The sequence below is a fragment of the Artemia franciscana genome, unplaced genomic scaffold (genome assembly GCF_032884065.1).
Source record: "Artemia franciscana unplaced genomic scaffold, ASM3288406v1 PGA_scaffold_57, whole genome shotgun sequence".
NCBI lineage: Eukaryota > Metazoa > Arthropoda > Branchiopoda > Anostraca > Artemiidae > Artemia > Artemia franciscana.
In genome coordinates this window covers 89,407-100,236 of record NW_027062697.1, presented here as the reverse complement: position 1 = coordinate 100,236, position 10,830 = coordinate 89,407, and the positions used below count along the sequence as shown (strand labels likewise).

Genomic DNA, 10,830 nt, shown 5'->3' with positions numbered 1-10,830 from the left:
GACAAAAAACTTCATGACGCATACAGCTCAATCCTTAAAATGACGTCAGTCGACAAACATGACGCCAGTCGACACACAAACATGACGGCACTCGACAAACACAAACGCACACACACACACAAAGACAGCTTATTTTTATATATATAGAAGATAAGTAGTCTGTGTTTCTGTGTGTCGAGTGACATCACTGTCCGCATATAACGTCTGAATTATTTCCTCACATACCAATTCAAAAACGAATGTATTCAAGCCAAAGTAGCTCAGTTATATAACTACCTGTGTTGGCGCAGTGGGTTTGACCTTAGCGTGGTAATACGGGACCCAGAGATCGAACCATTATGCAGGAATGCACTACAGGGCCGACACAGGGACCTTAGTAGTCAAGAAGCGTCGTTAATCCGATACAAATACAAATACGGTAGCTCAGGTGGTAAAGCGTTATGTTCCAGGTTCTAGGTCCGAGAGGTTTTAGGTTCGAACCTTGGCTTTAGCATTAAAACAAAAGAAGAAAAAAACTAAAAAAACTAAAAACTACAAAAAAAAAACTAAAAAGCAAATACTAAAAAAACTAATAAAGCTAGAAAACTAAAAAAAACTAAAAAAAGGGTAAAAAACTAAAAACTAGTAAAAAAACTAAAAGCTGAAAAAGCAAAAAAAAATGAAAAAAGGAAAAAAACTAAAAAATAAAGGAGAAAAAGAAAACTGAAAAAAATAAAAATTAAAAAAAATAAAAAAGGTAAAAACTACAAAAGAACTAAAAAGAAAAAGAAAAAAACTAAAAAGCTAAAAAAACGGTAAAAAACAAAAAAAAATTAAAAAGAAAAAAAGGAAAAAAATAAAAAAATTATTTCATCATATACCAATTCAAAAACGAATGTATATACAGACCGGGACACAGGGAGTATAAATGACAACCGGGAAACTCAAAGAGAAATTACAGACTGGGACACCAGGACACAAATGACGACTGGGACGTGTGTGTTGACGGACGTCATGTTTTTGTGTCGACTGACGTCATGTTTGTCGACTATAAATGACGACTGGGACACTGGGACACAACTACTACGGGGATGCCGGGGGGCACAGGGGGATATATAAATGACTATAGGGACAGAGGGAATGTTTGATTAGCAATCACCATCAACAAAGCTCAAGGGCAATCATAAGAATAATGAGGTATAGATCTGAATACGGATTGTTTTTCCCATGGACAATTATATGTTGCATGTTCAAGAGTCGGTAAACCTGACAATCTATTTATATGTACAGACAAAGGGACAGCGAAGAATGTTGTATATTCGCAAGTTTTACGTAGTTAAAAACATATATATATATATATATATATATATATATATATATATATATATATATATATATATATATATATATATATAAATAGATGTAAATCTTAAGCCAAAAATTGATATCAAGAGGTTTTTCTGCAAATAAATTAACTTGGCAATTTAAAAAATTTAGTTTTCATTATAACGAACTTTTAAATAAATATCAAAAGAATTATCTAGAAATACTTAAAGAAATTTTCAACTAATTTCGGAGGTTTGAGAAATGTTGTTGCAGCGCCATTTATTTTGAATTGTGTTTCGAATTGAGCGGATTTTTTAAAAAATTAGCCAAATGGTAAAGATGAATTCTATAATTGTTTAGCTCATTCAGGTTTGTTGCAATGTGTTAATATTTGTGATTTGGTAAAATTTATTATATTTAGTTTACCTATTGTTGCTAAAAAGAGGGATATATTAACAGGATAAGCTTGTTTTGGTGTTACTTGGTTGTTTTACATTTGCTGTTTTTTTTTCTTTCATAGGCATGTATTTTGGGGGTGATACCTGACACAGGGATGCCATGAATATTCTGTGGTAGCCACAACACTTGGCTGGGTAGAGAATTTAAAGTGGCGAAACCCTATATAGGCCATGTATTCTCCTGATGAGCCCTTGTGCTGGGTTGTTGCCTCTGAATTATTTGTCTTTATTATTTTTTCTATTGTTTGGCAAATGACGACTTATACTTATTGACGACATGACTGCCTGTCCATGGATTATTCTTTATGGTTGATTGTGTATGGCTATGCTGTTTGACCTATGTGATTGTATGGATGAGTAGCGTTAAAGCCTCATTCAAGTGCTGGTCTATATTAATCACTAATTTAGGAAAACAGTCTTCCTTTTCTCCTTCTTTCTTTTTTTTTTTTTTTTTTTTTTTTTTGTGTTTGTTTGTGCTGTTGCATTGGTGATTTCTCTTTTCATGATATATATATATATATATATATATATATATATATATATATATATATATATATATATATATATATATATATATATATATATATATATATATATATATATATATATATATATATATTCAGGTGGGACACAGGGACAGAACTACAATGGCGCGTAACGACTTAAGCGCCGGGGGGGGGGGGGGGGGGCGGGGCTCTGGGGGGCACGAAACACCCCCACCACCTAGGTGATGGGGTTGCACGAAGCACCACCCCAACAACTAGTGATATATATATATATATATATATATATATATATATATATATATATATATATATATATATATATATATATATATATATATATATATATATATATATATATATATATATATATATATATATATATATATGATAACTACTCCCCGTCAATATAGTTACCTGTTAATTGTTTTATCTATCTTATTTCTTTCTTTTGTTTCAAATTCTTCCAGATCGCTTTAAGTGGTTTTTTGGTCGGATCTAATTTTGGTTAATATTTCATAGTAATTTTCTTCGTTTTTCAGACCTTATATCGATCAAAATTGGATGCCCTTTGCCATTTCGACTCCGAATTTCGTATTTTTAAAATCAGATGTTAGGGAGGGGTGAAGTTTTTTCGCCATTCTTCTTAGCCTGGAGACTTTTCTTATGTTTACTAATGTCAAGTGAGGCTTCCAGCATTCCTGGTTTGCGAGTTGTATACCGCTTTTACTGACTTCTTCAGCGATTTTTTCTAAAACAGGTGTTAAGCGAGCTTTGAATTCTTTCTCATTATTTAACATGGCATATAAAATTTGTTCAGAAAATTCTCCGACGCCTTGAAAGTCAAGTTGTATTTGGTTTTCGCTAAATTCTTATTTATTTTTTAGATGGATAACTTTTAATGTAACGTGGAAAGAGCTGTGTTCAATTAAGGCCTGTGATGGACTAGAATCTTTTTCGATTAAGTGGTTTTGTATTTCTATTGCCATTTTCCTTATTTGCGCGCTTTTTACTTGAATGGCGAAAAAATAGTTTGGTGGAGGGTTTGTCATTTTGCTTGAATTTCTTGACAGGTGTCACCGAATTTCTAAAAAAAAATTAAGCTTCATTAACTTAATGATGTTTTAGGTTGACTTATATAGTTTTTTGACAAAATTTTTCATAGAGCTAGTGATTTGTCGCTTTCTCTCTTTTTTGTGTTAATTATGAAAGATCAACATTTCCCGTAAAAGAAATTATTTTACTATTATCCTACTGTTAAAAGAAATAGTAGTTAGTTTAGATTTGTGAACAGTCTAATTCATGGTCATTTGGAATACCTAATATTGGCCCTTGGCCTGAAGTCTGGTCAATTTCAGATTTTAATAGGTGTGGAGTCATAAGTGTCAATTGATATTCTTGGCTGCTGTTTTCATGAATATTTTCGATGTATAGTAAATACCGTTTTAGATTTTAAGGGAGCGTCAGATTAGCCAAAGTGTAGTGAATATCTGTTTGTCCCATAGCTAAACGTATGTTTTTTCTACACAACTCCTTTAAACATGGTTTATTTGGAGTAATACGAACTCTTTTGAAAATCAGTTGTTTATGGAAACATAGCGGACTTATGCAGTTTATAATTTTTGTATATAAAATATCTTTCCCTTTTATTATTTTTGACCCAATGTTTTCATCTTTTGTATAAAACTTGATTATTAAACGTTTTAAGTCTTCGTATTGTTTTAAATATAAGTAATGAATTGAGTTATTGATCCAGTAAGAATTGTGTATAGTGTAGTTCTCGTAGATTTTAAGGAGAAGATTTCATCAACTATCCTATAATCTACTTCCATTAGCATTGCTAAGAATTTTAAAGGCCAAGGCAAATCAAAATTTCCCTGTGCAAGCGGTGTTAACCAAAAATGTTCGCATACTGGGGACGCAATTAACGGATATTTCTTTGGGAGGGGTTGCACAAAGAAGTACTGCAAAATTGTATAGAGCGAATCTATGTTTGTATCCATAGTCTTTTCTCATTATCTCTGGCGAAAAGGTACCTATTAATAATATGACCATTATTTCTATTATCAAATTGTCGCTAGGGATAATTGGAACGCGCAGCAAGGATCGAAGGATGTCGTAACGCAAATTTCTTACTGCATTTTTTATAGCTGATTCTAAAGTTTCTTCATTTGTTTCATGATTTATTTTTGAAAGATCTGGCAAGCCCTGGGTTTTATTTGTAAGCCAAAAGTCTCGTCTTGTGGGTATTTGGTTTTGAACGAATTCCAAAGGTCTTAGAACATTAGGATCTGTATTGTATAATGTTCTGTTATACATTTTCCCCAGTTAGTATAAGCGATTATTTGAGTGGATTTTACCTGATTTGGTTTCCTTCTGGGTGTGGATCTAAAAATAATATTTTGTATTTAGGATTAAAAATTTTTTGGAAGATAACTCGTTTTTATATGCATCTTTCTTTGATTGTTTAGATTTTTTACGTCTTAAGAAAATTTTATCCCCATTTTAGGCATATTCTTGTGCGCTCGGATCATATAAAAACTTTGCGTAATACCGAATTTCCTCTAATAGATGATGTACCCCTTCATATTTAATACAATTCTTATTATCTTCGATTTTATAGCACACTTTCGGGTTTTTACATTTGTCAATTAAAAGGAGGTCTGTTTGAGTCGGGCTTTGCAAAACCAGTAGCGGATATCAAATTTTTGCTGTAATTTTCTTATTGTTAATTGAGGGCCTGTTAAATTTTTTCGTTTTTTGCTTTTATTTGAGTATTTGTTTTTTACTTTCCCTCTTGCGGGTCGATATTTTGGGGTATTTGCTAATTTTAGCCCATATTTATACGTGTGAGGTTTAAATTTCGTTAGATTATAATTTAGGTACCAGGCTTCTGCGAATACTTCTTTACCCTTTTCATCTTGAACCAACATAGGGGATGAGTAAATGACGTTTTCCTTAGTATTAACTATTGAAATAAATTCCGTGTCTATAATTGCTTTAGCCATACTTACGGAGAAAATTAGATAATTAATTAATAGGGGTGGAATTAGTAACAAGAAAATACAATATTTTCAAAAAGTATTTAAGCGCGAGTTTAATACCACGGGGAGGATTGGATGAGGTAAAATTATATCTCAGATTATAAAATTAAAATTTCTTGTTTTGGTCATGTATAATGAAATTTCACCTGCTCACTATATCACTTGTTGGAGTAACGAAGAAGCGGCGAATCAAAGGGTCCTCCCACGTAGTATGCGGAAAGGTGAGTTGAAACGCACTTAGCCTTTCCACCACTACCCGCTAGGGCGCCCGCTGTTGTTTGTTGGTCTTAGGAAATTTTTTGGTTCGAATAATAAATTGTTCTTATTTTGTCGGGTGATTTACCTGACAATAATTTCGAGTAGAATCATCAGCATCAATTGCAATTGACCAAAGTGGATTTGATGCCAAATTTAAATGCTTATTAGGCATTTGCAAGTTATTTGAGTATTTGAATTTTATTATTTTTTGTTTAACGTCAATGATGAACTTTAATTAACTATTGCTAGACTGTGATTTTGATATGGCTTTATGTTTTACAAAGTTTTAATCTTACGTTAGATAAAAGAATAGCGACTCCTGTTGGACAAGTGTTAGTTATAGTGGTGTTAATAAGCTTTAATGTTAAGAAATTATTATTATTTTTTTTTTGTCGGCAGAACTTGTCAAAAAGCCAGATAAATTGCCTAATAATAATATAATTTACTCGGCCTTTTGACAACTCGGCCCGACCTTGTTGTTACATTTTCTTCTTTAGGCTCTGTATCTTTTCTCTTTGGTTTTGCTAGTGATTTTAAATCGAAATTTTTATATTGTTTCTTTAGGAACTTTTGAACTTTTAGTTGTGACTTTTTGGCTTGGGCAGTAGCACTATATGGTTTTGTTACATGGTCCTAATTTCGTATCAAAAGTGACCAAGGATTTAATGTCTTTTCTTCAAATAAATAAATTGGTAACGACCCCCTACCATCCCCAGACCAATGGAAAAATGGAAAACAGGCACAAGCTATTCTCTAATATTTTAGGGATTTACACTAAGGGTGATAGAAGAGATTGGCACGAAACTTTACCTTATTTAACGAATGTGATTAATACAGCTTACTCCCCAGTTATACGTGATAACCCTTTTATATATTATTCGGACGAGACTTTAGAGTCACGTATAATGAAATTATAGAGTCAAGACAATACTATAATGACTCTGAAGATTATAAGCAAGAATTTATCAATAGAATGAGAAAAAATTATAAACTTGTGAAACAAGAAATAGAAAAATCAAAAAGGAAACAAGAGGCCAAAAATATCCAAAATGTCAAAGGTGAACTCGATTTTCAAGTAGGAGATTGTGTTTACTTAAAAAATGAAAACAAATCGGACGGTAAGAAGCTCTCTGATCGATATATCGGACCCTATAGAATAATTAAAAAAAAAAATGATAATAACGTTACATTTAAACTAGTAAAACCAAAAACAGGAAAAATCTACAAAACGCATGTTAGTCGTGTAAAAAGGGCGAAATTCACAGAGGCATGGACTCCGCAACCGTCAACATCGAATACCTCGGAAAACGAAAATGAGCCACCTCAATCTAGACTAAGCGAGCTTAAACCTTTCAATTTTAAACAAGGATATTTTGAAAATAGTAGTGACGAAGAAAAATTTAATGAATTTCTAACAATGACAAATATGGTTACCCCCCAAAAAAGTACCCCCGTCTAGCAGAGACGAAAGAAAACTGACTCATCTTCAAGTGAAGAGTCAGAAGCATTTGACTACACTATTTCTTTACAAACACAATTTTTCCAAAATATAAAATATTTCAATTTTGTTTTCTAACCAAATCTCAAAATATTGATATGTAATTGCGACAGCCAACAGAATACCAGTGACTGAGCAAAGTGCACCAATCAACCGAAACAGCCAATTACCCAAGGCACCAATGCCTAAATCTCTGATAACCCTTTGCTGCTCCTTAGGCTGCTTAGCAATATCATTAGCAGATGATCCTGAAATGTCTATCCAGAATTTAGAGAAAAAAACACAGGATCCAAGTGTAAAAATAATGTAGATTAAGGCATGAATTGGATCATCAGTTATGCTGCCAAAGCCTTCAGGGGGTGACAAGTAGTAACACAAACCTCCAATGGGATGAGCACGAACAGGTCCTCCCGCAACGTTAGACCATACACCAAATAGATTCACAAGAAAGTTACCAGCAAATCTAGAAGACAACATCTGGGACAAGACATGGAGATTTGATACAAGCGCAGACTGTAGAATAATAGGAATATTCGACGTGAGGGGATATCTGTGGTAACGGCCCCCGTAGTAAGCTGACGTAATTGGAAGATCGACACGGAAACCTTGAAAGTAGATAACAACGGCCAATACGAGGATAAGTGCCCGCAAGTCCGAGAGGTTAGGTAGATTTTGCCTAATTAAAGCATAAACCAATGCTCCGACTTTGTTTTTTCTGGTGGCTAGCATATGGAATAAAGCAATGACTGCGCCTTCAAATTCTCTACCTCTTCCAATTTTAGTGAGGCTGAATGCTTTGCAGAAAATTGTTTCACAGATATTTATTGCAATGAAGAGAGAAATCCCTGATCCTAGCCCATAGCCTTTCTGAAAGAGTTCGTCCAAAAAAAGTACAATCAAACCGGCAATGGACAATTGTATGACGATCAAAAGACCAACTCCTAAGCCAATATCACTTGGATCACCATACATGCCAGTCATAACGCATAAAATTGCTTGACCAACAGTAATAATCATTCCAAATAGTTTCTGTGCTCCATTGAAGAGTTGTCTATCTGTCGGGGTATCTCCAACTTCGATAATTTTGGCTCTAACTAGCAATCGAATAATTAGTCCAGAGGTCGCAATTGGCAAAATTCCAAGTTCCATCAGAGTTCCTCTGCTGGATGCCAGGATAACTCGATTCCAATAAAAAGGATCTGCTAAATCTAAAGAGATGATGCCAAAAAGTGGAATGTGGGAGCAAAACAAGAAAAATAACAGGGTAATTGCTGTCCAAAAAACCTTTTCTTTTAACTGAACCATTCTCTCAGGTTCAGGGATTTCAGGTAGTATACTGCAGAAGGGTTTAATGACTTCCAAAAACTTAAAGACCATTTTTAAAGTAGGTTCGCTTCTTCTATATTCTTCCTCCAACTATTTATTGACCTGTCAGCTAAAGCAAGACTATAGACAAAAAAAACAGATGTTTGGCTCAACTCTACGATTAATATGATACATGGTCAATAATTAAGACAAAAAATAATGCATCTTTCAAAATAAATAATAGAAAATAAGAAGAAAATACCTACGAAAGTATTCTGTCAAAGACCTTATTACTTTTCAAAACTTAGGATGACGTCATGGGAGTTAAAAAAATGATGAATTAAGACAGAGGGACACTGTTAATGATTCCCAATATTCTCAGTAACAGAATTATCTTAGGGATGGATGGGTTTTACTTTATTGTATAGATTCCCTTGAGAACGTTCCTAAGGACCACGGGAATTGTGCCTAATGTCTGGATTCATAAACAAAGACGATTAATAAACAATAGTTTTATTCGAGTACTTGCATACATATTGTCTGATAAGGCACTTAAATGTCCAAAACATAAAATCAGGTTCTGAGACAGTATAAATTACATCTAAGTTTTCTTAAGAACAGCTCTTGACTGTCTTCCAAAACTTGACTGTGTCAAAGCTAATGTCAATAGTATACAATATTTTAGACCTATGCTCCTTTAGAAACATTTCTTTGATTGTGGAAATTTAATTTTGCACTTTTTTCTGATATTACTGGTAGCTCAAGTTCAAGTTCTATTTATTTTCATAAAATAACAATAACAAAAACAATACCCCAAAGGGCTCAATGGCCCGTTATTTGGGAGACGGCATACAATAAATAAAGAATCATAAAACTTGTCATAAACATACTAACCAATTATCTAAATATAAATATGTAAGGAAAAGAAATCAACTCACCGGCAGTCCCCATGAAACAGCGACCCTCACATCAACCGACAATAAAATACAAATTAAAATTCTCGCGTCATTGAGGATACAACACCAACAAAACAACAACCCAAAAAAGAAAGAAAATAATAATAAATAAACCATAGGAAACATTTAATAAGAAGCCTTTAATAAGAAACTTTTCATCTGTCTCTTAAAGGAGCCAAGTGTTCGTGAGCGGGGGTCTGAGCGGGAACCAAGTTCCAAGCACGCCCCACAGTCACAGGCAGGCCGAAGTCTGAACGAACCGAGGGACTAGCTGGAATCATTACATCCTCCCGGTTACGAAACATATACAAATTTACTTCCCCTACTAGTTTAAGCTGTCCCGAAAAACAACATGGGAGATCTCCCTGGAGTTATTGATATGCCAACGAAGATAGAGATAAAATATAAATATCTTTAGTTTTGAGGAGGTCAAGAGGAGTGTGTGTAGCCGACTGGAGACTTCTTGCCGATTTCTCATAAAGATTGTGAATAGGAGCAAGTACCGAGGGAAATGTGGACATCGACACAGACGAACAATAACATATATAAGGGTAAATCAGAGAAAAGTATAAAAGACGGGGGGTAGGGACAGGAAATAAACGCTTTAATTTTCGGATGATCCCAAGTCCACGGGAAATTTTCACTCTTATTATTTGAACTTGCCACTTAGATGATAAATTTTCATCCAAAAGAACTCCCAGGAATCGCACATATCGATCCGGGGGACGACTTATGGAGCCTCTTTGTGTATGATGCTCTGTAATTGTGGGGCAGCTCACACCTTTACGAGAAACAATAAGAAGGTAGGACTTTTTTATATTTAAAGTTAGTTGATTTATGTCAAACCAAAAGAGTATTTTCTCAGTCATTGCTTTAAGCTTTAGAATAAGGGATGATTCATCCAGAGCTGCAGCACCTAAAGTAGTGTCATCTGCAAATGCTATTTATTCTTCTCGACTATCAGGTGTGAACGTACTCTGAGAGTAAGACTTGTGACACAATCCACGGCAAACATTATTAATTGGGGTGTTAAAAAGTCGGTAGAGATCGTTCACATATATGAGGAAGAGGGTTTGCCCAAGAATAGAACCTTGGGGTACTCCGTATTCAATTGGAACTTTTTGTCTGTAACTTCCGTGGCAATAGATCTGTCAGTTAGGTATAACGAGAACCAAGACAATGCTTCTCCATGGACGCCAAAATGACAAAGTTTACCAATGAGAATCTTATGTGTTAGACTGTCAAAAGCTTTCTTTACAGCAAGAAAAATGGCTGCAGGAATAAGATTAGAATCTAAAGATCGTCGTATAAACTGAAGAAGTCTATTATAAGCATGTTCTGTAGAATACTTTGCGCGAAACCCAAACTGATGCTGATGGAAAAAAAATTTGCTTCAAGATATCTCACCAGACGCCTTACCATCGCTCTTTCAAATATCTTAGAGAATACTGACAGAAGAAAGATCGGCCCGTAGTTCCCAGGATCCTTTCGGTCACCTCCTTT

At 34.2% G+C, this 10,830-nt stretch overlaps 1 protein-coding gene across 1 annotated transcript; it reads right to left on the bottom strand.

Moving 5' to 3' along the window:
• Positions 1-2,820: 2,820 nt before the first annotated feature.
• LOC136042032 (protein transport protein Sec61 subunit alpha-like 1) lies at positions 2,821-8,443 on the bottom strand. The gene is made up of 2 exons (XM_065726889.1): positions 7,146-8,443; positions 2,821-2,917 (listed from the first exon to the last, which is right to left on the bottom strand). Exons 1-2 carry the CDS (start codon positions 8,441-8,443, stop codon positions 2,821-2,823), a joined length of 1,395 nt encoding a protein of 464 aa, XP_065582961.1.
• Positions 8,444-10,830: the final 2,387 nt, after the last annotated feature.